The 27,931-nt window shown below is 42.0% G+C and overlaps 1 protein-coding gene across 1 annotated transcript in view; it reads left to right on the top strand.

Annotated features, from left to right (window-relative positions):
* PLD1 (phospholipase D1) overlaps nucleotides 1–27,931 on the top strand; it is a 157,820-nt gene that overhangs the window by 27,544 nt on the left and 102,345 nt on the right. Inside the window, exon 2 of the mRNA XM_075861616.1 lies at nucleotides 22,752–22,937. Coding sequence (XP_075717731.1) covers nucleotides 22,784–22,937 — 154 coding nt within the window. The 5' untranslated portion in view covers nucleotides 22,752–22,783. The remainder of the gene's footprint in view (nucleotides 1–22,751; nucleotides 22,938–27,931) is intronic.

Raw genomic sequence — 27,931 nt, 5'->3', positions numbered from 1 at the left:
TCTCTGCTTTGCTTTGCTGGATCCAATTCTGGTTTTGGTTAAAGAAAACACATGCAAAATCTGCGCTGTAGGAACCCAGCCTTTTATAGTTCAGAAATACTAGAAGTCCAAATCCGCTTTATATCCGAAAACTCCGGTGTGATTATAGGTAGCCCTAATGTCTCACTACATCGTGGCCACATTCAGGGGACCAGGAAGTGGGCATTTGGCTGGTTATTTAAAGGGAGTTGGTCACCACTTTTGCCCCCCCCCCCCCACCGCTAACCCCACTAGATAGGGGTAGAGGTTTAATAATACCTATGTCAGTGATCATGCTGCAAGCCACACTAGGGAAATGAACTGTTAATCCTTACGAACCACATGCTAATAATTGCGTAATGTGAGGACACACCCAATTTACAAGGGGATTGGTTATGCCCAGTTTATTCTTGCATTTCCAGTAGGATTAACAGAGGAACAGCACCATGGATGCTTCTTAGAAGTGATGACAAAAACATTGTTATTTAATATATAATACTGTCCTTTTATTAAAACAAACTTGTCAGGAGAGCCGACAGGTGTTCTTCAAAGAAAATCTCTGGCACGGGAACACCGTCCGTATTTGTCTGGCAATACATGATCCGTTGCTGAATTTTGACTACCACCCCTCCCCCAGATACCTGGACTGGAAGTTCCGGCCCAACTTTAGTACTTAATCTCTTGATCTGGCACTACAACCTATGGGCCACAGTCTAGAAAGGGGCAACTTTTCTTGCTGCCATTTTTTGCTGCAAATTCTGGCTGCCACTGCTTCTCCTAAACCGTAAAGTAGAACTCTGGCCAGTCTAGGATGTTTCAAAATTCAATAAATTTCCAGCAAGCGATATTGTAGCCACGATTTTCAGCATGAGATTTTACCACAATCTGCATGCAACTTAATGTTACCATGTAGCCCGAACCTAATGATTTGTTACCATATTGGAGTAGGTACTTTCTTTTAGTAATTTACGTGTTCACAGTGGATATTGTATTGCGATGTTTACATTGACTATAGGGCTCCACATGAAATACAGGTAAAAAGGTAGAATGCATTGGTATTGGACTGGAGTATGTGAAATAATTTTTTGTGTCAATTATTATTTTTTATTTTATCTAGGACGTGAGAAATGGCTTCCTGCTGAGGTTGATGTTTATATAGCCTCACCTTTAGGTAGTTTTATTGATAAATCGTTCAGCTGTACCAGGACTCCTTAGTAGGTGTTCAATATTCAGTTAATATTTTTTAAACCTGTAGATAACATTGTTAAAAGTTTGATTTTAAAATCCTCTTTTATTAACAGCAGCTGCTAATAAAAGCATTGTGTGGCCTTCGGGCACTTCCTTTGTATGTTCACATACTTACTAAAAAATGTCTGTAAATACAGAGCTGTTTTCAAGGTAAAACCGTTCCTGATTTTCAGACGTTTTTTTTAGCAACTCGCGTTTTTTACGGTTTGTTTTTTGAGCTGTTTTTCTATAGAGTCAATGAGAAACGGCTCAAGAAGTGACATGCCCTTTTTCATGGGCGTTTTTTTACGCTGCAGTTTTTAAAAACGGGTGCGTAAAAAAGCGGCCTGTCTGAACAGAACACCGTTTTTCCCATTGAAATCAATGGGCTGATGTCTGGAGGCGTTCTGCTTCGATACTTTGGCCGTTTTGCGGCCCAAAAAACAGCCGAAAATAAGCCGTGTGAACATACCCTTTCGGTTAGAGCTTACACTTCCGTATATCTAATGCCTTTTATGGGTTGTATGAGGTTAGAAAAAGGGTCTTCCCTTTTTTTTTTGCTTTCAGAAACCGCACTGCTCTTGTGTGTGTGTGTGTGTGTGTGTGATTTCTGCCTGGTACTACAACCCCTTACCATGACAGACAGTCATGCATTATGTGGGATTTGTCTCCCAAATATCCTTATTCCTATAATTTGGGATGTACTGTACTTTCACATCTAGTAAAGGGACAAGTGTGTGAAGAAAACCATATTGTAGGGCTGGCTGGCTACGTTGTTTCCAGAGCTCCCATAGAACTGAATTAGTTATGAAAACAGTGTAGCACAGCGAGCTCCGCTGTTTGCGAAGATCTCAAGTTCTAGAAACTGCACCTACTCTGAGATCGACCCAGTCCTCTGTCTGGCCCCTACAAACACCCTACACCTCCTCATAGGGATGAGACTTGGCTTTGAAAAGGGACCTGAAAAAATGTGCCTAATTTTTTAAGAGGTGTATTTTACTTCAATTTTCTTTATATTAAGACTGCCGTATAAAATGCTAGTCTTAATAAATTTCCCCCTTTTTGTATTTGATATTTACATTATGATCACTGGACGGGACAAACTTCATCTGCTGAATTTAGGTTGTATGGAGATATTTTCACTAGTATATATTTCTCTAGTTTGTCAAGATGTCATGTGATACATTGTAATATTTTATTTTTTAGGCTTTCAATAGTCTTTACATGCTCTACAATGCATTCAGAAAGTCTTCAGACCCATTCACTTTTTTATGTTGAGGCCTTGTGCTAAAATAAAAGAGTCCTGGTTGTTCCAAACTTCTTCCATTCAAAAACCATGGAGGCCATTGTGCTCTTAGGAACTTTCAGTGCAGCAGAATATATTTTTTTTTTTTTTTGTACCCTTCTCCGTATCTGTGCCTTCAAAAAAATCCTGTGTCTGAGCTCTACAGGCAGTTCTTTCCTACTTATGGCTTGGTTTTTGCTCTGATCTGCATTGTCACCTGTGAGACCGTACATGGACAGGGGTGTGTCTTTCCAAATCATGTCCAATCATATGAATTTACCACAGGTGGACTCCAATCAAGGTGTAGAAACATTTCAAAGATCTAGAGAAATGCGAGGCCCCCAGAGCAAAATTTCAAGTGTCATAGCAAAGGGTCTGAATACTTATGTCCATGTGAAATTTCAGTTTTTTTATTTTTTTTTTAGATTCCTTTTTCACTTTGTCATTATGGGGTGTTGACTGCAGAATGATGGGGGAAAACTTGAATTTAATTTATTTTAGCACAAGGCCTCAACATAATAAAATATTAACCCCTTCCCGACATCCGCTGTATATATACAGCGCACGCTGGGTGGGGGAATATGGAGCGAGCTCACGGGCTTAGACCACTCCATAGAGCGAGTGTGTCGGCCGTGTGTTACAGCCGACACTTCCGGGTAACAAGCGGGATCGCGTTAGAGCACGATCCCGCTTGTTTAACCTGTTGAATGCCGCTTTCAATTGCGATCGCGCCATTTAAATTACTAAAAACGGGGGCTTCATAGGAGACTGTCAGTATCGCGATATATTGCAATACAGTAGTATTGCAGTATATCGTGCAAACGATCTAACAATCGCTGGTTAAAGTCCCCTAGGGGGACAAGTAAAAAAGTAAAAAACAGTAAAAGTTTTTTTATTTTTTTAACAAATAAAAAAAAAAAATTACATTTAAAAGCGTGAAAAACCCCCCTTTTCCCATTTTCCCTCAAGCACAATGTAAAAAAAAAAAAAAAAAAAGCTAACATAACTGGTATCGACGCATCTGTAAAAGTCTGAACCATTACAATATATCATTTATTTAGTCCGCACGGTGAACGCCGTAAGCAATAAAAAATTGAAAACATCAGAATTGCGGTTTTTTGGCCCCTTCTCCCACAAAAAATTAATTAAAAAGTCTCACGTACCCCAAAATGGTACCAATATAAACTGCAGCTCGCCCCGCAAAAAGTAAGCCCTCACACGGCTAAATCGACAGAAAAATAAAACCGTTACGGCTCTCAGAATGTGGCGACAAAACTCAAATGTTTTTAACAATCCAGTTTTTTCCTTGTAAAAGTAGTAAAACATAAAGAAAACCTATATAAATTTAGTGTCGCTGTTATCGTATTGACCCGCAGAATAAAGTTAACATGCCGTTTTTACCGTACGGTGAACACCATAAAAACAACCACCCAAAAGGTTGAGGAATCGCTGTTTTTTTCCTATTCCACCCCACATATATTTTTTTTCTCTTTTTCCACTACATTAAATGGTGCTGTGAAGATCTACAACTCGTCCTGCAAAAAACAAGCCCTCATACGGCAATATTGATGGAAAAATAAGAGTTATGGCTTTTGGAAGGTGGGGAGGAAAAAACAAAAGTGAAAATCCGAGAAATGGCTGCGGAGGGAAGGGGTTAAAGAGAAAAGGTCTGAAGACTTTCAGAATGCAGTGTATGTCAATCCCACAAAGAGCAGAGCTCAATCTTCTTGTTTTTCTTTTATCTGTTTTTTGTTGGCTTTTGTTTGTTTAGTACAAAGGTTAAATGGTTGTCTTTTCAAACAGCCATATTCTCTCATTGATCCAATTCTCTACAGGAGCTTATCAGAAGTTGAAAGTCAGTTGGTTTTATTAGTAGAAATAAAATTTTTCCTCCTCCTTACAGTCAATCCCTTCAATACAAAAGCTTATTGCCATGTGTCGCCGCTGCAGGGGTAATATAGTATATGCCCACCATTAAGATAAATGGTCGCCCATGTAATATGTATTGACTAGCGGGGAGAGTAGCAGCTGTTCAGATACTCATACTCTTAACTCAAGAGGTTTAAAAATTATTTTATTTATTAATTTACTCTTCAAAAGCCATAGTCCCAGCTAGGGCTGGGCAATGAATCGGAAAAAAAACAGACCCGAAATTCAGCGCAATTAATCATGGTCATCTTCCGTATTTCGGTTTAATCAATTATTATTTCCCGGTTTAAAGAGGCTCTGTCACCAGATTATAAGTGCCCTATCTCCTACATAATCTGATTGGCGCTGTAATGTAGATAACAGTGGTTTTTATTTTGAAAAACAATCATTTTTGACCAAGTTATGAACAATTTTAGATTTATGCTAATTCGTTTCTTAGACAACTGGGCATGTTTTTACTTTTTACCAACTGGGCGTTGTACAGAGGAGTGTATGACGCTGATCAATCAGTGACCAATCAGCGTCATACACTTCTCATTGTTCCAGCGCATTGTTACAGTGTGGCTGGAACAATGAGAAGTGTTTGACGCTGATTGGTCACTGATTGGTCAGCGTCATACACTCCTCTGTACAACACCCAGTTGGTAAATATTAAAAACACGCCCAGTTGTCTATGAAGAAACTTATTATCTCTAACGGAACTTGCCAGGGCTGCCCGCGCTCTCCTTTGATTTTCACGCTGTGTTTGGAATCCTTCTTATGTCATATCCGTGCTAACCCAGATGTTGGGGATACGACTCACAGTCGCGGCATACGCTGATGACTTACTCTTTTTCCTTTTAACGGCCCCGCATCTCGGTGCCGGATCTGATGGCTGAATTTCGGTTGTTTGCAACGCTGTCCAATTTTAAAATAGACTTCCAAAAGTCAAAATCACTCAATGTATCCCTCGGATTCCTTCCCTTTCAAGTGGGCAGCTAGTTCCATTAAATATCTAGGCATTCGTCTCGCGAATCGGCCCTCACACCTTTTTATGCGTGTAACTATCCCCATATATTACAAACGCTTAAGGGAGATCTTGAAGGATGGTCTAAAGGGACCTTCACTTGGTTTGGTCGTTGCGCCATATTCTAGATGAATGTGTTGCCACGTTTGTTGTACTTCTTTCGGGCACTCCCTATCTACATACCGCGTCTTTTCTTTTCTTTACCTCCCTTTCGTCCTTCATGCTTAAGTTTTTTTTCTGGTCGAACAAACCATCACGCATTGCACGAACAACTGACTCGCCCGAGGTTTGATTGTGGTTTGGGCTTGCCTGATATTCACTAATACTACCAGGCGGCACACATGGCGCGCATCATAGATTGGTGTAGGCATGGCAAATCCAAACCATGGGTCAAGTTGGAACAATCCTTTTTATCCCTTCCTCTTTTTCGGCGGCCCCATGGTTGTTGGATCAGATCCCACCATCAGCGAGATCTCACTCTCTTATCGGTCCCACCCTTCGAGTTGCGATACTTGCTTTCAAACATTTCCATATCTCCCCTTCACCGTCACCACTATACCCCGTATTAGACAATCCCTCTTTTCTGCCGGGTTGTGAACCTGGACCATTCTCTCACAAACGTCTAGCTAGGGAGACCCAGGCCCGCCATTATATTATTAATGACAGTTGGAAGCCGGCATCCAAATTAACAGACAGTGCAGATCCGGGCCACCTCCCATTCTGGCAGGCTTCCCAATTACGTAACTTTTTTTTCTTTTATCTCTCTCCCCCCGCAACCAAATTTTTGCATGACCTTACAGCATTTGAAACGTTATGCACAATGTCTGGTCCTGTTAGTCACACCCTTTCGGTAATGTATGGTTTCTTAAATTCCCCAATGGCAGACTCCCATCCATCTTATTTGGCTAAATGGGCGACTAATCTTGACATAAGTATTACAGCGGATGTGCGTACTCTGTTGTATACCATGACCCATGAATCTTCCATATCAAGTAGAATTCAGGAAGCGGGATATAAGATTCTGATGAGGTGGTACAGGGTCCCTTCCAGACTTCATAAATTTTACCCTGAGGTGTCCCATATGTGTTGGAGATGCGGGGTTGGGGTAGGTGATCTTTTACATACCTTTTGGGATTGTCGGCGATCACTTTTTGGGATAAGGTTTACTGACTATACGCTGCCCAGATCCCCATGCTTCTTCCTGCTTCATCTGTGTGACATCCCAATCTCCACATACAAGAAGTCAATAGTACGACATCTAATCAACACGGCATGTGCTTGCATTCCGGCTATGTGGAAACGGGTCGAGCACCCCGCGGCACTATTGGGGCTGTGTGGGGCAGCTATGGGGGCATTATACAGCGTGGGGGCAGTTATGGGGGGCATTATACAGTGTGGTAACATCTATAGGGGGCATTTTACTGTGTGGGTTCAGCTGTGGGGGCATTATACTGTGTGGGGGGCATTATACTGTGTGAGGGCAGTGTAAGGGGGTGTATTATATACAGTAGGCTCGGGATATATATTCAATGGTGTAGCATGCAGATGGGGGGCATGGTAGGGCTGGGCAATTATGACCTGAATCAAAATCTCGATTAATTGAACATGTAACATCGATTATTTGAACTATTTAGGCCACACCCATTTTGCATGCCACACCCCCTATTTGCCTGCTATGCCATTGAATTAATATTTATCCTGAGCCTGCTGTATATAATATACCCCTGACACTACCCCCACACAGTATATTGCTCCCAACACAGTATAATGCCCCCATAACTGCCCTCCATAGTATAATGCCCCCATAACTGACTTCCATGCAGTATAATGCCCCCATAGCTGCACCCTACACAGTATAAAGTTCCCCATAGCTGCAAAAATGCTGTATAATGCCCCCAATAGTGCCTGATATGTATATTATTATTTTTACTCACTTAAACCCGTTCCAATGACTAGTGGAGGAGATCCCTCTGGTCTGTGCAGCTTGGCGCAGACAGGCATGGTGATGTCACAACCCCATGTCCAGCGATACGCAGTGAATAGTAGAGCAAGGAACAATACGGTCCCCTGCTCTACCATTGGATTAAACTGTATCTGCGTCCTGAAGATGCAGATACAGTTTAAACAGGGAAAAAATAATTGATTAAAACCAAAATACTCAAGATAACGTTGTTTTTTTTTTTTTTTTTAAATTGTGCTGAATTTTGATTCCGATTTAATTGCCCAGCCCTAGGGTGTGGCATGCAAAAAGGGGTGTGGCTTAAATTGTTCAATAACCACAATTGAGGTTACGTGCTTCATTAGTTGTGATTTTGAATAGGTCATAATCGCCCAGCCCTAGTCCCAGCTAATATATTACACAAAAAAGAGGGGGGGATCGTCAGACCCAGGGTAGAATGTAACAAAACACCCTGAAAGACTGCAAAGCTGTTATATATAAAAAGGCTGTCTCCAAGAAATCCTACTATATTTCAAACTTACACCAAGATCCTTTTTTTTTTGTTAATATATTAGCTGGGACTATGGCTTTTTAAGGGCGATTTAATAAATACAATTATTTTTAACCTCTTGAGTTAAGAGTACCTGAATATCTGCAGTGAAACATAATTAATAACCGTACAAATATAGTGACCAAAATTTAACAGTGAAAAATTGCCATTAGCAGCAGAAATAAGGACACTGGCGTGTAGCTGGTCACTAGCAGGTAGCTGGACACAGGTGTACAGCCAGTAACTGGGTGCAGGCTGTTAGCGGATAGCAATTGCAGACGGTACAGGCTGGTAGCGGACCACTGGATACAGGCTGATGGCATTAGCAGACAGGATCAGGTGCCTACAAAAACTTTTGATGGATAACTCTCTAGGTTGTTCCAATATTGCTCAGGCAGGATGTGTCCAGTGAAGCAGGCGAATATACCTCGTGGTTTTAGACGAATAGCCATGGGAAGAATTTGGGTGTGCACGCTGGACCTATAAGATGCATGATGAGAGTTCACGCATGCCCTATGGGCAGACCCAGCAGCAGAAGGAAATGAACGTGCACGGCAGTGTGGAGATTCAGGTACGGTACAGCGTGAACCAAAGGTAACCTGGTAGATGTACCTGCTGGGGGGGGGGGGGTGGGAAGAGTACGCCAACGAGCACAGAGTGCCGGTGTCCCATAATACAAGGGTGAGTCGAGTATGCCAGAGCAAGAGCCACTGCTTATTAGCAGCTTTCGGCTCTGGCTCAGGCCCCATGCACACGACTGTAGATTTCGTCCTTAATCACAGACCCATTCATTACTATGGCCGACTGATACCTTCCCGTATATTTACAGGAAGGTGTCCATGCAGTAGAAAGGCTCCGCAAAAGATAGAACATCTTATTTTTTGCTTTTTACAGAACTTGCCTTGCTCCCATACTTTATATTGGAGCACGGCCCGTAAATGCGGGTGGCTGTCCACGGACTGTTATTACGGGCATGCTCGTGTGCATGGGGCCTTCCAAAAGGGATTCCAAGCATGGGACACACTTTATCTATATGCCCTAATAGTGCACATGGACAGGGGTCATTCTGATTTAAGTGTACAATGATAAAGTATATAAATAAGACCTATGGTAATTCTATGCAATGTTAATGAATTGCATATAGAATTTCATGTAGAATGTGTGCAGTATGGCCGTTCTTTATCAAGCTTATAAAAATATGTAGCCAGGGGAATGTAAAGAAAAGCTGAACATTATCTCATTGAAACCGTATGAGCGAGCACTTCAGTACTTACCAATCACACAACACATCCAAAACATGGCTATAGCGTTCTTAGATAATATATCTACAGCTACATTCTTACCCAGTATAATCTGTGATAAAATATGATGTTACATGTGATAGTCAGTGAGGTTTATTATAGAAAGGTATGCGACTTACAGGATAAGTGGATACCATATAAATTACAGTACACACATTTAATATATAGGTACTCGCACTGGGATATTTCAATTTGAGCATTTTCTTTTCTATCTGTCATTTTTGTTCTATTTAAAACCATAATCTCTCAGTCATTAACCCCTTACAGCTCCTTGACGTACTATTCCGTCATGATGAGCGCGTAGTTAGCGCTCAGTGATGGAATAGCACGTCACTGGAGGAACGGCTATTCCAGCCCCCCTCACAGCACATACAGGAGCTGTGACCGCTGCTGTCTCGTACAGCAGTTGCCGCAACTCCTTCAGCAGGGACCAATCGTGGTTGTCCCCGCTGATTAACCCCTTAGAAGCTGCGTTCAATAGCGATCGCATCTTCTTAGGGGTTAAAACACCATCGATGGGACGCAAAATTATCGCGGGGGGCTGATGGTTGCTATGGCAACCGGAGGCCTAACAATGGCTATCCCATCTACGGAAGTCAGGACCCACATTGCTTGTTGTCAGTGAGTATCTGACAGCTCTAATACACGGCACTACTCATGTAGAGCAGTGTATTCAAATAGCAATCAGGGCCTCCAGTGGGACAAAAAAGTTGTAAAAAAATAAACGTTTGGAAGGAATAAAAGTCAAATCCCCCTTTTTCCCTTATCAGTCTTTTATTAAAAATAAGTAAATGAACATACATAATTGGTATTGCCGCGTCCATAACTGCCTGAACTACAAAAGTATTTAGTTATTTATCCCGTGCGTTGAACGCCGTAAAAGAAAATAATAGTAAACCATACCAGAATCACAATTTTTTTTGGTCACTTCACCTCCCCAAAAGAATAGAATAAAAAGAAATCAAAGGGTCGCATGTACCCGAAAGTTGTACTGATCGAAACTACAGTTTGTTACGCAAAAAACAAGCCCTCACACGACTTTCTTGATGGAAAAATAAAAACTTTATGGCTTTTAGAATATGGCAACACCAATGTAATAAATGACTTTATAAAAAGTAATTTATTGTGCAAACGCTAGAAGACATAAAAAAACTATAATCGTATGGTATCGCCAAAATCGTATCGCCGCACGGAATAAAGTGAATGTCGTTTATAGCGCGCGGTGAATGCTGTAAAAAAAAAAGGCGTAGAATTGCTGTTTTTTTTTAGTCACCATGCCTCTTAAAAATAGAATAAAAACTGGTAAACGGTGCATGCACCCCATGAAAACTACAATTTATTCCTCAAGGGGTCTAGATTCCAAAATGCGGTCACTTTTAAGGGGTTTCCCCAATACCGGTACCTCAGCTCTGCAAATGCGATGTGGCGCCCAGAAATCAATCCAGCAAAATCGACATGCCAAATAGCGCTCTTGCCTTTCTGAGCTCTGCCGTTAGTCCAACCAGCAGTTTATAATAATAATAATAATAATAATAATCTTTATTTATATAGCGCCAACATGTTACGCAGCACTTTACAATTTAGAGGGGACATGAAACAAACAATATCAGACATTACATAGTGACAAAGTTCATTTACAATTCAAACCTGGGGAGTGAGGACCCTGCTCGCAAGAGCTTACAATCTATGAGGACATAAGGGAGACACAAAGTGTAAGGGTATGTTCACACGACAGCGTCCGTAACGGCTGAAATTACGGGGATGTTTTCAGGAGGAAACATCCCCGTAATTTCAGCCGTAACGGCATGTGCAGGCGCTTGATCGCCACGTCCATTACGGACGTAATTGGCGCTGCTATTCATTGGAGTCAATGAATAACTGCTCCAATTACGCCCCAAGAAGTGACAGGTCACTTCCTTGACGCGGGCGTCTATTTACGCGCCGTCATTTGACAGCGGCGCGTAAATATATGCCTCGTGTGAACAGACAAACGTCAGCCCATTGCTTTCAATGGGCAGATGTTTGTCAGCGCTATCGAGGCGCTTTTTTCGGACGTAATTCGGGGCAAAAACGCCCGAATTACGTCCGTAATTAGTGAGTGTGAACATACCCTAACAGTGTTTGTTCTGTACAATGGTCCGGCCATTTTTATACACATGCGGCGGTAACATAAAGCTGCATGAGCCGGTCACCAGCCAGTATCCGTGTATGACGGACATGAAGAGAAGGAGTGTGAGGGAATCTTATTCTGATGACTAATCTAAAAGGAGGGCCATGGAAAGGAGTCAGATTAGGGAATGTTATAGGCCTGTCTAAATAGATGTGTTTTCAGGGCACGTTTAAAACTGTGGATATTGGGAATTAATCGGATTGTCTGGGGTAGCACATTCCAGAGGACTGGTGCAGCACGAGAGAAATCCTGCAGACGGTAGTGGGAGGTTCGGATTATGGAGGATTTTAATCTATGGTCGTTGGCAGAACGTAGAGCCCAAGTAGGGTGGTAGACCGAGATGAGGGAGGAGATGTAAGGAGGTGCAGCACTGTGGAGAGCTTTGTGGGTGAGAGTAATAAGTTTGAATTTTATTCGGAAGGGGATGGGCAACCAGTGCAGTGACTGGCACAGATTAGAGGCGTTGGTGTAGCGGTTGGTCATAAAGATGAGCCTGGCTGCTGCATTGAGGATAGATTGGAGAGGGGAGAGTTTAGTGAGGGGAAGACCGACTAGTAATGAGTTACAGTAGTCAAGACGAGAGTGAATCAGAGCAACAATGAGCGTTTTGGCGGTTTCCTCCGTAAGAAAAGAGCGGATTCTGGAGATGTTTTTGAGGTGAAAATGACAGGAGCGTGAAAGTGATTGTATGTGAGGAGTAAAGGAAAGATCTGAGTCAAAAATAACCCCGAGACAGCGGGTGTGCTGCTTAGGAGTGATGGTAGTGCCACACACCGAGATGGCGACATCAGGTTTAGGGAGGTTAGTAGATGGTGGGAACACAAGGAGCTCAGTTTTAGAAAGATTCAGTTTCAGATACAGAGAAGACATGATGTTCGAGACAGCGGACAGACAATCACTGGTGTTCTGTATTAGAGCAGGGGTGATGTCACGGGAAGAGGCATATAATTGGGTGTCATCAGCGTAGAGATGGTACTGGAAGCCAAATCTGCTGATGGTTTGTCCAATAGGAGCTGTGTAGAGAGAAAAGAGCAGCGGACCTAGGACTGATCCCTGAGGAACCCCGATAGCGAGGAGAAGTGGAACCAGCAAATGACACACTGAATGAGCGGTCAGAGAGATAGGAGGAAAACCAAGAGAGCCGCGTCCTTGAGGCCAATAGAGTGGAGCATGTTAAGTAGGAGTTTGTGGTCTACAGTGTCAAAGGCTGCAGAGAGATCCAAAAGAATCAGGAGAGAGGATTTACCGTCCGATTTAGCCGCCAAGAGATCATTTGAGACTTTAGTAAGGGCAGTTTCTGTGGAGTGTAGAGTGCGGAAACCAGATTGTAAGGGGTCAAGAATGGAGTTATCAGAGAGATAGCGGATAAGGCGAGAGTAGACCAAGCGTTCCAGGAGTTTGGAGATAAAGGGCAGATTAGAGATTGGTCGTTAGTTGGCAGCGCTGGATGGGTCAAGAGTTGGCTTTTTCAGTAATGGGTTTATAATGGCATGTTTAAAAGCGGAGGGAAAAATACCAGAGGAAAGAGAGAGGTTAAATATGTTAGTCAGGTGACTAGTGACAGCAGGGGAGAGGGACTGGAGGATGCGTGAGGGGACAGGATCACTAGGGCAGGTAGTAGGACGAGAAGAAGAGAGTAGCCTAGAGACTTCTTCTTCAGTTATTGGGTCAAATGCTGAGAGTGAAGAAGAGGGAGTGCGGGAGGGAAGGGGATCGATGTTACTAGGGGACTGGGAGATAATATCATGCAAGATGTTGTCAATTTTAACTTTAAAATAATTGGCCAGGTCTTCAGCACTGAGATCTGTGATTGGCGTCTGCACTTTAGGACTAAGGAGGGAGTGAAAAGTATCAAAGAGGCGTTTTGGATTATTAGATATTGTGGAGATGAGAGAAGTGAAATAGACTTGTTTGGCGCGGTGAAGGGCAGAGTTGTAAGGTTTGAGCATAAATTTGTAATGGAGGAAATCTGCATCCAAATGCGATTTTTCTCCACAGTCATTCGGCACATCTCGAGCACCACTGAAGAAAGCGGGATTGAGGCGTGTGCCAGCGTTGTCGTCGTCTTTGTCGGGTGGTTCGGAGTGTAGGGGGGGCTGCTTCATCCAATGCATTTTTGAGTGTTATTGTAAAGTTTGGCAGCCAGATTGGGACAGGAGAGGGAAGAGCTAGGGGACTGTAGACTGTATGAGTTTATGACCACATGTGGGGTATTGCTGTAATCGGGAGAAATTTCTTTTCAAATGTTGGGGTGCTTTTTCTCCTTAAAACGTGAATTTTTCCAAGAAATCAGAAAAATTAGATTTTCAATTTCACAGCATAATTCCACGAAAAGCATCAAAAACCCTGTGGGGTCTAAAGGCTCACTATACCCCTCGATAAATTCCTTAAGGGGTGTAGTTTTCCAAATGCAGTCACTTTTGGGGGTTTCTATGGTTTTGGCACCACAAGACTTCTTCAAACCTGACATGGGGCCAAAAATATACTCTAATAAAAAGGAGGCTCCAAAATCCTCTTGGTGCTCCTTTTGCTTCTGTATCCTGTGCTTCAGTCCAGTAGCAAAGTATGGCCACATGTGGGATATTTATAAAAACTGCGGAAGGCAATAAACATTGAGTTGCGTCTCTCTGGTAAAAACTTCTTTTACTGGAAAAAAAAATTGAATGAATTGGATTTTCTGCATAAAAAATGAAATTTGTAAATTTCACCTCTACTTTGCCTTAAATTCCTGTGACATGCCTAAAGGGTTAAGAAACTTTCTAAATGCTGTTTTTAGGGGTCTAGTTTTTATAATGGGGTGATTTATGGGGGATTTCTAATATATAGGCCCTCTAAAAGCCACTTCAGAACTGGTACCTAAAAAAAAAAAAGGCTTTTTGAAGTTTTCTTCAAAATATGAGAAATTGCTTATGTTCTAAGCCTTGTAACGTCCTAGAAAAATAAAAGAATGTTCAAAAATTGATGCCAATCTAAAGTAGACATATGGGAAATGTGAACTAGTGACTATTTTGTGTGGTATTACGATCTGTCTTACAAGCAGATACATTTAAATTCTGAAAATGCTAATTTTTCCACATTTTCTAAATTTTGCTATTTTTTACAAGATGATAAAATTCCAGTCATTGACACAAGGCCTCAATCTAACACCTGGATTTATGAGCCACTACATGGACACACGTCACATCCCCCAGACTGACTCCAGATGCCTTATCTCCTAAATCATCACCCCTATAACCTCCGTTTTATTGCCCTGGCTTATCTTAATGATGTATCACCTCATGTACTAATTGTCTTTGTGTAACATCTTAAAGAGGCTCTGTCACCACATTATAAGTGGCCTATCTCCTACATAAGGAGATCGGCGCTGTAATGTAGGTGACAGCAGTGCTTTTTATTTAGAAAAACTATCTATTTTTACCACTTTATGAACGATTTTTAGCTTTATGCTAATTCGTTTCTTAATGCCCAAGTGGGCATGTTTTTACTTTAGACCAAGTGGGCGTTGTACAGAGGAGTGTATGATGCTGACCAAAGTAAAAACACGCCCACTTGGGCATTAAGAAAGTAATTAGCATAAAGCTAAAATCTCTCCTAACGTTGTGAAAATAAATTGTTTTTCTAAATAAAAAGCACTGCTGTCACCTACATTACAGCGCCGATCTCGTTATATAGGAGATGGGGTACTTATAATGTGGTGACAGTCTCTTTAAATGTTGTGCTTTTTTCGAAGTTATTCATTTCTAAACGTGCCTGAAGGGGCCTTTGTGCTCTGAAAGCTTGCATTTGTAATTCTTATGGTTAGCCAATAAAGGTATCATACCTACTATACTTTTGTCTTTTCTTTACATAAAAGTATTTAACATTGCATGCTATTTTTTACACATAAACACTGAATATATCGACCACATTTTATCACTAACATAAAGTACAATGTGTCACGAGAAAACGGTCTCCGAATCGCTTGGATAGGTCAAAGCATTCCAAAGTTATCACATAAAGTGACACGTTAGATTTGAAAAATTGTCTCTGAGCCTCAAGGCCCAAACTAGGCTGCAACATTAAGGGGTTAAAGATGATTTCTAGGGTTTTCACATACAACGGTTGTAAGATTGTGTGGTGTTTTAGCTTCATACAGTCATCAAAGATTTTATTATAAGGGCCGCAACAAACTGGAGAGAATCATAAAGTGTCAAGTAACTATCAATGAAGACTGTAAAAACATAAACAAATAAATAAAGTCACCTGGTTTCTTCTACATTATGTTGGTGGACATTTCTGAATTGGGACTTGGCATTTCAAAACCATGGGGCTATTCTATGTGGCGTGAACACTGTAAGCTGGCGGTGGCTATGCAATGGCATAGGTATGGTCTACTGGCATTCGCTCAGTCTGGTACCAGGTGCCTCTTTTCATTAACCCTGGTTATCTTAATATTTTTCCTGATCAGGTTCACGCAGATAAATCTCAGATGACTACTTATTTTTTGCTGTGAAATGTGACATGCAAATTTATCCTGTTCAATTTTGTATAAATCTTTGCAAAAACCATAATAACCAACGTGTAAATACACCTTTTTATATTCATTTCATGGTACCATTCCATGAAGAAATTTTGCTAAATTCTCATTTTCCATGTATCCTTTACTGCTAGATGCCTCTTAACATGCACTAGTTTTACCCTTTTGTGGCAATTTCATTGATGCCATTGTTTAGAGCCCTTCCTAACTTTGAACAGTAAGTACAGTGCCTTGAGAAAATATTCACTTGTTTTGGTTTTGTTTTTTCGTTTTGTTGCATTACAAACTTGAAATAAAATGGATTTTACATTTGATTTGAATGGACCTGATAAGATAGTCCAAATTGTTAGTGGAATGAAAAAAATACATTGATTAAAATAAATAATTAAAAACTGAATTTGTGAGTGCAAATGTATTCTCATAGCCTTTTGCGATGAAACTCCTATAAGGTCTGGTCATTTCTGTAGTCACGTAATTAGTTGTATAATGTCCCCCTGTGTGCAATCAAAGTGTCACATGATGTCAGTATAAAGGCACCTATTCTGTAAGACTTCTGAGTCTACAGCATCACTAAGAAGCAACATGAAGACCAAAGAGCTCTCCGAACAGGTCAGAGACAAAGTTGTGGAGAAGTATGTCAGGGTTGGGTTATAAAAAAAAAAAAAAAATCCCAAACCTTGAACACTCCACGAAGCACCATTAAATCCATTGTAACAAAATGAAAAGAATATGGCACAACTATAAACCTGACCGGGGAAGGCCGCCCACCAAAACACCAACTGGGCAAGGAGCCAATAATCCGAGATGCTACAAAGACCCCAACGATAACACTGAAGGAGCTCCAAAGATCCACAGAAGATATATAAGAGAACAATAAACTGCACTCAGCAGAGTGAGGCTTTATGGAAGAGTGGCCAGAATAAAAAACATAAGAAAATAACCCATTTTGAGTTTGCCAAATCGTATGTGGCAGACTCTCCAAACGCATGAAAGAAGGTTCTCTGGTCAGACGAGTCTAAAATGTAGCTTATTGGCCATCGTGGGAAACTCTATGTATGGCACAAATCCAACACTTCCCATCATACCAAGAACACCAGTTCCACAGAGCAGCATGGTGGTGGCAGCATCATGCTGTGGAGATGATTTTTATCCATAGGGATTGGAAACTGGTCAGGATTGAGGGAAAGATGCATGGCATTAAATACAGGGCAATTCTTGAGGAAATCCTGTTTCGGTCTGCCGGAGACTAGAGACTGGGACGGAGGTTTGTTTTCCAGCAGGACAATGACGCTGAACATACTACTAAAGCTACACTGGAGTGGTTTATCCCCCTTGACGCTTTATCACGTACATGTACGTGACAAGCGTTATAGGGAAGCATGGGGTGCGCTGTGGTCGTCTGTGTCTTTCAGCTGACACTTGGGACGAATGGCCTGGAACAGCGATGGCCGTTTAATCCCTCAAATGTTGCTGTCAGTCGCGACCGCAGTAATTTAAGATTTGAAAAGAGGGGGGTGGCCCCCTCCGACAGCTCATCGACTCCCCCACAATGTGATCAGGGGGTGCCGATAGATGTCATGGCAGCCCAGGGGCCTAATAAAGGCCCTCAGGTCTGACTTTTGTCTGCCTCTGTCTCTGGCATGGCTTAACAGAAGCCTGTAAAAATTACGATTATACTGCAATACATTATGGCTCTTGGAACGCGGGGAGTGAAAAATGGCTTAGTCCTTAAGTGGTGAAGGGGGAAACATTTGAATGTCTTGGAATAGCCTAGTCAAAGCCCAGATCTCAATCCAATTGAGAATCTGTGGCATGACTTGTGAAGACTGTACACCAACGCAACCCATCTAACTTAACCCCTTCCCCCCTGCTTGCATTCTGGGTCCTAATGGCCAAGCCATTTTCTACATTTTTCCATGGTCACATTCGAAGAGCTATAACTTTTTTTCATTTTTGCGTAGACATGGCTGTATAAGGTCTTGTTTTTTGCAGGACGACTTGTAGTTTTTATTGGTACCATTTGAGAGTAGATGCGACTTTTTGATCACTTTTTATCACATTTTTTTAAAGTCAGGATTAACAGAAAACAGCAATTCTTCCATAGTTTTTTATTTTATTTTTTTACGGCGTTCACAGTGCGGGTTAAATAATGTAATCGATTTATAGTCAGGGTCGTTACGGACGTGGCGATGCCAAATATGTGCAACTTTTTTGCTTTATTATTTTTTTTTAATAGTAAAGCAGTTTGTAAGGGGAAAAAGTGGGTTTTAAATTGTATTTTTTTTCACATATTTTTTTTAATTAACTTTATTCAACTTTTTTTTACTTTTATACTAGTCCCACTAGGGGACTTCACTATGGGATCCTCCGATCACTATTATAATACACTGCATTAATTTTGTATTGCAGGGTATTACTGCTTGTCCGTCTAAAACGGTCAGGCATCTGCTAGGTCATGCCTCCGGCATGACCTAGCAGGCATTCACGACAGGCAGACCTTGGGCCTTTATTAGGCCCCCATCTGCCATCGGAGACACAGACACTCAGCAATTTTATCGCCAGGTGTCAGTGGGATAAGAGGGAGCTCCCTCACTCTCTCCAAAACCACTCAGATGCAGTGCACGCTATTGTGCACCGCATCTGAGGGGTTAAACGGGTGAGATCGATACTTCTATCGATCTCACCCTGCAGAGCAGGGACGCCCCCAGCCCTCAGATACCTCTGGCAGCTGAGAGCAGGGAGATTTGACAGCTCCCTGCTCTGTTTACTTTATTCTAATGCAGTGCCGTGGAATGGCGGCGCTGTAGAATATAGCCCATTAATGACCGCCGTGAAAAGGCTTATCGGCGGTCATTAAGGGGTTAAAGGAGTTGGAGCAGTTTTGCCTGGATGAATGGGCAAAAATCCCAGTGTCTGTATACGAAGAGACCTAATTGAGACTTCCAGTAAGAAACTTGCATCTGTAATTGCAGCAAAAGATGACTCACCTCCTGAAAGTCAATACTTTTTGTGTAAAGTCAATACTCTAACATTTATGGCACATCGACAGGATATGCCATAAATGTCTCATAGATGCGGATTCCTGCTCCCCCGTTTCGCTTGGTGAGGTGGTCGATGGCCACAAATTCCAGACGGGGACTGATAAAGAGGGGATACTCTGTATTCTATGGTAGTTACGGAAACAGCGGTTCAAGCGCTACTCGGCTGTTCTCATAGAAGAAAATGGAGAGAGCCACTAGTCTCTGCCTGGATTCCTGCATGCGTGCTGCTCTCTCCATTCTGTTGTATAGGAGTTCCGGAAACAGCCGAGCGGCCCTCTTGTCTAATCCCCGCCTGGAATCTGTGGCCAGCGGTCGCAGCACCAGGCGGATAGGGGTAGGGTAACTCCCATTCTCTATTTTATAGGTGCGGGTTCCAGAGCTGGGACCCAAATCTGTCAGACATTTATGGCAAATTCTATGGATATGCCATAAATGTCTAAGATGGGAATACCCCGTTTTTTAAAGTTCAGTTTTTTTGTCGTGTCACAGTAAAAAATACTTTGCACCTCCAAAGTAGTAGGTATGTTGTGTAAATCAAATGGTACAAATCCCTCCAGATGTATTTTAATTCAAAGCTATAATGCAATAAAACAGGAAAAAAAGTTTTGCAAGGCACTGTATATTGTAAATTCAGGGATGAAATACTGTTCGTGATTTGAAGTCTGTGTTTTTTTTCTTGGTGTTCTAGAAAGCCTGGTATTATCCATCATCACTATATGATTTTTTTGGTATTGTGAATTGGACATAACTGTTATAATATAATATCCGTGAACACAGCCATCTAGACCATAGTACCACTCTGCCCTTATGCCAATTGGGTAAACATGAATTACATTTAAATTTGACATACACCTAGCATTGAAATCGTCTTTACATGGAAACATTTTATTTTGTCTTTATAGATATATTGTCTTTTTCTGAGTAGTTTTCCCTCATTTGTTTAGCCTCCAGCACAATCTGTTCATTTATAAATAAATCAGATGTTGGCAAGTCTTCAACTTTTATAACATTTTTATCCTAAATACATAAGAGCTGTTTTTGTGTTTTAAAGTTTTTTAATATATATATTTAAAGAGCTGTTTTGTCAGTATCCACACATCAAATACAGTTGTGTCCGGTTAGTAACCCGACCTCCTCAATCCTCCTATTCTCCATAGCGGCCAGTGTGCACGTTTTGCAGAAGACTAACTTCCTCCATGTCTGTACATAAACTGATGGTCTCCTGCCTGTCTTCAGCTTAGTCTTTCCATGGATTCTTACTAGTGGTTTGCCTCCTGCAGTCTCATATTGTAGGGTGGTAGTAACTGTAAGGGCGTGATGTAGGTGAACAACAGAAATTGTACATGATCCTTTGTTCCCGCGGGAGATTTACCTACAATTCGCTTTTGTCCGAACAAACCTTTACCAGCCGCTTTCTTATGTGTATGGCCAGTTTTATAGATTAGTTTGGACACTTGGGCCAACTTAATAGAGATTTTCTTTACTTTTTCTCTTCTGTGCAGTGCGGTTTGCCCACCTTGTAACCATGTCCTAAACTGGTACTGATAGTGTTGCCCAACCCAATTTATAGAATTCATACTGTGCAATATAAAATGGAGGATGGTTCACACCATGCACGAAGAAGACTATCTAATTAGATCAACGGGTTTGAGACAACCTGGAGCAGTTTTCTGTACCCTGTAATGTGGTATTAATTGCTTAAATAACTGTGAAACCTCCGTTTTGTGAAATCACCCACTTTCATAACACTTGACTCCTCTTGTCTTCTACTCTAGTTCATATAAGATAGGGATAGATAGGGAGACATACTTTTTATACATCACCTAATTTCTGTAACACAAGACCTCACAGGAGCTGATGGTAGTAGATATCAGCATAAAAATAGAGCAAAGCGAACCATTGGACGCTTACGGTTTTTCACGTCAAATACACTGTCTGGCCAAATGTATGTGGACATATGACCATTGCACCTTTTATGAGCTTGTTGGACATCCCATTCTAAAACCATGGGTGTTAATATGGAGTTGGGTCCTCTTTTGTGGCTATAACATTATCCACTCATCTCGGAAGGCTTAACTTAAGATTCTGTGTCTGTGAGAATTTGTGCCCATGTAGCCAATGGAGCGTTTGTGAGGTCACCCACTGATGTTGGATGAGAAGGTCTGGCTGGCGATTGCTGTTCTAGTTCATTCCAAGGGTGTCTGATGGGGTTAAGGTCATGGGTCTATGCAGCCACTTGAGTTTCCGCACACCAAACTTATCACATCACATCTTTATGGACCATGCTTTGCGCACAGGGGCACAGTTATGCTGGAATAGGGAAGGTCCTTCATTCTAACTATACAATTTATATATCTAAAATATCTTTGTATGATGTAGCATTAACATTACGCTTCATTGGAAATAAGGGTCTTAGCCCAAACAACCCCAGACCATTATCCCTCTTCTCGAGATAGAAATATCTCTTTAATCATTCTCGAGGACACGTTTCCACTACTCCAGAGTCCAGTGGCAGCGTGTTTTTACACCACTCCGACCGATGCTTTGCATTACACATGTTAAACTAAAGGCCCTATTACACAAGCCAACTTTGGTCAGTATGGGGATGAGTGGTCGTTACTCCGATCGCTCGTCTCCCCCCATACATTATTATCCTGTAGGGAGCACATCTCCCTGTTTAGACAGGGAGATGTGCTGCCTACAACAATGATATTTCAGTTAGCTGAACGTTCGTTCATATGCTGATCGCTGCCAACGAGCATTCTATGAACACCTGTCTGTCCGATAATTGCCCAGTTTAAAACCCCCTTTAGGCTTGTGTGCAGTGACCATGAAAACCCATTTCATGAAGCTGCGGATGCACAATTCTTGTTCTGATGTCCTCTCTAGAGGCAGTTTGGAACTCTATTTTAGTGAATGATGCAATAGAGGCAACATGATTTTTACGCACTTTAGCACTCGACGGCCCCACTATGAAACTTTGCATAGTACAACACGGGTTCTGAATTGTTTTGCTATTTCTAGACACTTCCACTTCACAATAATAGCACTTGCATTTGACCGGGGTAGATCTAGCAGAACAAAAATTCCACAATGGTAATGGTGGTGTCCTATAAATGTGCCAAGTCACTTAGCTCTTTAATATGACCCATACTACCACCAATGTTTGTCTTTGGAGATTGCATGGCTGTGTGCTTGATTTATTGCTCCTGTTTGCAATGGGTGTGGCTGAAACACCAGAACTCCATTATTAGAAGGGGTGCCCACATACTTTTGGCGATATAGTGTATTTGCTAATACAAAAAGAACCCTTAAAAATGGAAAACCATCACAGTCCACACAGTACTGTATGCCATTACTTGGACACTTGGGATAATTATTTTTGTGGGGAAAAATGTAAATTTGTATTGCCCCACGTGTACTTCTGTTGGACAAAAGTAAACACTCTTGCCACTATCAGATTTTCATCAGCTGGAACCATAATTTTTTAGCACCATAAACATAACTACTATCTTAAAACTCTTCATTTTTACTTCAATGGGCAGCTTAAATGTGATCAATTGATTGGGGAGCGAGGGGGATCAGCTGAGGGCAGAAGGGATCTATATACAAAAAGGGACTGTCTAAATATGGAAAAATCCATTTATTGAAAATCAAAAACTAAACATGGAAGGAAGTTTTTTTTTTAAATGCAATAAAAACAAAGCATGTAAATGTACATCCCAAATATGTGACTTTCAATATAGATGATGTTTTCTTTTTTCAACAGGCCCCTGTGTTAACAGGCTGTTAGTGCATAACATGTCACTGAGAACAGAAAGAAAACTAAATTCTTCCACATTGGAGAAGATTGCTGCAGACATGAGTAGTCTAATAGAAAATCTTGACACCAGTGAGCTCCATTTCGATGGGGAAGAAGTGGACCATGACGTAGTCACTGACCACAAAACGAGTGGTAAGGTCACTTAACTACACCAAGTGCGATTTTTACATCCAAAAAGATCTCTCGTAAACCCTTTTATCTAGCACACAAAGAACCGTACCTCTACAATCAATGTGTTGTTAGAAATAATGTGTTGGTAATTTATTGTTCGATATGTGTTGCAGTTGGTTACTCATTTATTGAGATTAAGGCCGGATTTACACGAACGTGATATACGTCCGTGCGACGCGCGTGCTTTTCACGCGGGTCGCACGGACCTATACAAGTCTATGGGGGCATGCAGACAGTCCGTGAGTTTTGCTCAGCATGAGTGCGCTGAAAAAAACTCATGACATGTTCTACATTTCTGCGTTTTTCGCGCATCACGCACCCATTGAAGTCAATGGGTGCGTGAAAACCATGCATGCCGCACGGAAGCACTTCCGTGCGAACTGCGTGATTCGCGCAAGAGCTGTCAAACTGAATGTAAACGGAAAAGCACCACGTGCTTTTCTGTTTACAAACATCCAAATGGAGTGTCAGAATTTAGAGATGAGCGAACCGAACTTCACCGGGTTCGGCCGAAATTGTTTTGACCGAACCCGGCAAAAAAATTTCCGGTATGCGACGTCAGGAGACAGTCACTGTCTGTGGCAAAAAATGTACAAATTAAATTTATCTGTTTTTAAAACTGACGGAAAAAAACTGAAGCAAAACGGGTCAAAATCTGCTGAAACACGGCCCGGAACGGATGCAAAACTGCCGAGAAAAACTGACCCTGTCGTGTGAATAGAGCCTAATCAGAACAAATTAAACAATGGGTGTAATGGTGGAGGAGGGTGAGGAAAAGGGCAATCTATATTAAACTCTTTTCTCTACTGTATTTACACCGGAAAATCCAATGACAGATGACATAAGGAATAAAGTAAATTCTCCAGTAAATGTAATCTGCTTAACCCCTTAGTGTCCAAGGAATTTTTTATTTTATTTTTTTAGTTCTACACTCGCAGCCATCTGGGCCATAACTTTTTTTTTTTTTTTTTCCGTCTCTGGAGTGGTGTGAAGGCTTGTTTATTTTTGCGGGAGGTCTAGATTCTATTGCCACCATTTATAGTACTATATAATAAACTGGGAAACTGAAAAAAAAATCTGAGTGGAATTGGAAAAAACTGATTCCTCCATTTTCTTTGGGTTTTGTTTTTATGTCTTTCACCGTGCGGTAAAAATGGCACATTTACTTTTACTCTGCTGGTCAATATGATTACGGGAATACCAGATTTATATAGGCTTTTTAATGTTTTATTCCTTTTTACAAAGAAAAAAAAAAACTATTAGAAAAAAAAGTTTGTTTCTACCATATTCTGAAAGCCAAAACTTTTTTTTTTTTTTTATTACATTTTTTTTTCACCTCTAAGTTGACCAAAAAACAGCGATTCTGGAGTCTTTATATTTTTATTTTTACGCGTTCACCGTGCACATTAAATTATGCTATATTGTAATCATTCCGACTTTTACGGACACAGCGACACCAATCATGTTTATTTTTATTTTTACATAAAAGGAGAAATGGGAAAAGGTGTGTTTTTTTTTTTTTTTGTTTTTTTTTACATTTCACTACTAAACTTGAAATTTTTTTTTTACACAATATACTAGTCCCCCTGGGGGACTTTAACCAGCGATCACTGGTAGAATACACTGTAAGGGGGGATTCACACGAACGTGTATTGGGTCCGTGCGGGCTGCGTGGTTTTCACGCGCCACGCACAGACAAATACAAGTCTATGGGGCAGTACAGACAGTCCGTGCTTTTTGCGCAGCGTTTGTCCGCTGCGCAAAAAGCGCGACATGCTCAATATCTCCGCGTATTTCGCGCATCACGCACCCATTGAAGTCAATGGGTGCGTGAAAACCACGCAGGTCGCACGGAAGCACTTCCGTGCGAACCGACTGTTTCGCGCACCAGCTGTCAAAAGGATGAATGTAAACAGAAAAGCTCCACGTGCTTTTCTGTTTCCAAACATCCAAACGGAGTGTCTTTGAGATGAGCGAACCCAGACAACCGAACCAAACTTCACCGGGTTCGGCCGAACTCGTTTTGGCCGAACCCGGCAAAAAAATTTCCGGTACGCGACGTCAGGAGATAGTCACGGTCCAGGGTGCTGAAAGAGTTAAACTGTTTCAGCACCCTGGACAGTGACTTCCGATCCCAATATACATGAACGTGTAAAAAAAAAAAAAAGTTCTGACTTACCGATAACTCCCGGCTTCTTCCTCCAGTCTGACCTCCCGGGATGACAATTCAGTCCAAGTGACAGCTCCAGCCAATCACAGGCCAAGCACAGGCTGCAGCGGTCACATGGACTGCCGCGTCATCCAGGGAGGTGGGGCCCGATGTCAAGAGAGACGCGTCACCATGGCAACGGCCGGGAGGGAAGTTCTCGGTAAGTACGAACTTTTTCTTTTTTTTTTAACAGGTTTCTCGATATTGTGATCGCCATTCACTGTCGAGGGTGCTGAAAGAGTTACTGCCGATCAGTTAACTCGTTCAGCACCCTGGACAGTGACTGACGTCGACTAGACTCATCTCTATGATGGCGGCTGCGCGAAAATCACGCAGCCGCGCATCATACATGGATGACACACGCAGCTGTCAAGTGGTTTTTGCGCGCGCAAAAATGCAACATTCGTCTGAATCAGCCCTAATACTGATGTATGGCAGTATATTGTCATTTTTACTAGCTTCTGATAACCCCTCGACTGGCTGGGCTTAACATGGTTGTCATAATGGAGGTCCCAGGGACTGCCTTCACTCTGCCTATCAGCCCCCCTCAATCGTGTTGTGGGGATGCCGATGAGCTGTCTGCGGGGGGCGCCCCCTCTCTAGAACGCCTCGGATGCTGTGGTCGCGATGGACTGCAGCGTTTGAGGGATTAAACTGCCAGGAACAGCGTGATCGCTGTTCCTGGCTGTTAGTGCCGGGGCATCCGCTGTAATACAGCCGCAGGGTATGGAGAGCGCTCCATACGTCCCTCCCGGCAACCAGACGTACACTTGCGTCAAGGTGCGTTAAGGGGTCAACCCAGCAAGAAGTGTAGCTCCGCCTTAAAAACTCTAAAATAGACAAATCGCTGGGCCCTGATAGTATAAACCCCAGCGTTCTGCAGGAATTAAGTACCGTGATAGACCCTTCTTTTTGATGTTTAAGGATTCTATCATGACTGGGTCTGTTCCAGAGGATTTACTTTAAGGGTATGTTCACACGCTGAGAGGCATTTACGTGTGAAAAGACAGACTGTTTGCAGCTGCCTCGTTTCACACGTAAATGCTCCTCGTAATTTACGAGCTGTCTGTGACGCTCGTAAATCTTGAGCTGTGCTTCATTGAGTTCAATGAAGAACAGCTCAAATTACGCGGCAAAGAAGTGCCCTGCACTTCTTTGCCGAGGCTGTCCTTTTACGCGTCGTCGTTTGACAGCTGTCAAACGACAACGCGTAAATTACAGGTCGTCTGCACATTACGTCGGCAAACCCATTCAAATGAATGGGCAGATGTTTAGCGACGTATTGTAGCACTATTTTCAGGCGTAAAACGAGGCATAATACGCCTCGTTTACGCCTGAAAATAGGTCGTGTGAACCCAGCCTAAAAGCACACAATGGTGGAACATAGGGCATCCTCTCGCGATAAATAGGAGAGGCAGGAAAGTGAGAGGTGTAAACTTGCCTGGCCTCGTCGTGCTGTGGGTACGAAAACCTGGTAGTCAAAAAGATGTTTGTGTGTATATATACAGTAGTCCAAGTGCTAGTTTGGGAGACTGCTAGCCAAGGCATCTTTCTGGGTTTGGAACTTGTCCCAGACAGAGAATAAGCAGTATCGAATGCTGAGATGCACTAGGATATTCTGAGTGCAAGACAGTGAAAAATGACCCTTTACAAAGGCGCTGTTCCCTTTGTGGTATTAAGGATGATCCTCTGGAGTCATGCAAATGTTAACCTTTTATTAATATTGTAGCATGCGACGCGTTTCAAAGAGCCGGACAAGCTCTTATTCAGGCAGTTTTGAAACGCGTTGCATGTTACAATATTAATAAAAGGTTAACATTTGCATGACTCCAGAGGATTATCATTAATACCACAAAGGGAACAGCGCCTTCGTAAAGGGTAATTTTTCACCGTCTTGCACTAAGAATATACTAGTGCATCTCAACATTCGATACTGCTTGTAATCTCTAATCTCGATCTAAAATCTTTTTCTACCATTTTTCGATTACTCCCAAGTATTTATTATTTTTTATCTTAGCAGTCCTAATTTTCATTTCTAAGGGCTTATTCAGACTAACGTAAAATACGTCCGTGCAACGCGTGTGATTTTCACGCGCCTCGCACGGACCTATGTTAGTCTATGGGGCCGACAGTCCGTGATTTTTTTAAGCAGCTTGAGTCCGCTGAGTAAAACTCGCGACATGTTCAATATTTGTGCGTTTTTCACGCATCACGCACCCATTTAAGTCAATGGGTGAGTGAAAATGACGCGCAGCACACGGAAGCACTTCCGTGGGACGCGCGTGAATCGCGCAACAGCAGTAAAACTATGAATGAAAACAGAAAAGCACCACGTGCTTTTCTGTTTACAAACATCCGAAACGAGTGTCATAATGATGGCGGCTGCGCGAAAATCACGCAGCCGCACATCCTATGTGATGACACACGGAGCTGTTAAGTGCCTTTTGCGCGCGCAAAACGCACACGCTCGTGTGAATCCGGCCTAAAAGTGTATTCTGGATGACTATTAATCAAGGTGTGGTCAGTTGCAGTACTGATAAGAGAACTAGTTATTTCTTCTGGATGTGTTTTGTGAGAAATTGGAAAGAATGCCCCAGTAGATTATTTTTGCCTAGATTGTGTCTACTGTCTTAGGCTTCGTTCACATCTGTGCTAGGGTCCCGTTCCGTCTGAGCTTTTCATCGAAACGGGACCCTGACTGACACAAACGGAAACCAAAGGTCGACTACGGTATTGATTACGTCAA

This window comes from Rhinoderma darwinii, chromosome 4 (genome assembly GCF_050947455.1).
Source record: "Rhinoderma darwinii isolate aRhiDar2 chromosome 4, aRhiDar2.hap1, whole genome shotgun sequence".
NCBI lineage: Eukaryota > Metazoa > Chordata > Amphibia > Anura > Rhinodermatidae > Rhinoderma > Rhinoderma darwinii.
The sequence above is the reverse complement of the archived record's forward strand: the minus strand, read 5'-3'. Positions and strand labels throughout refer to the sequence as shown.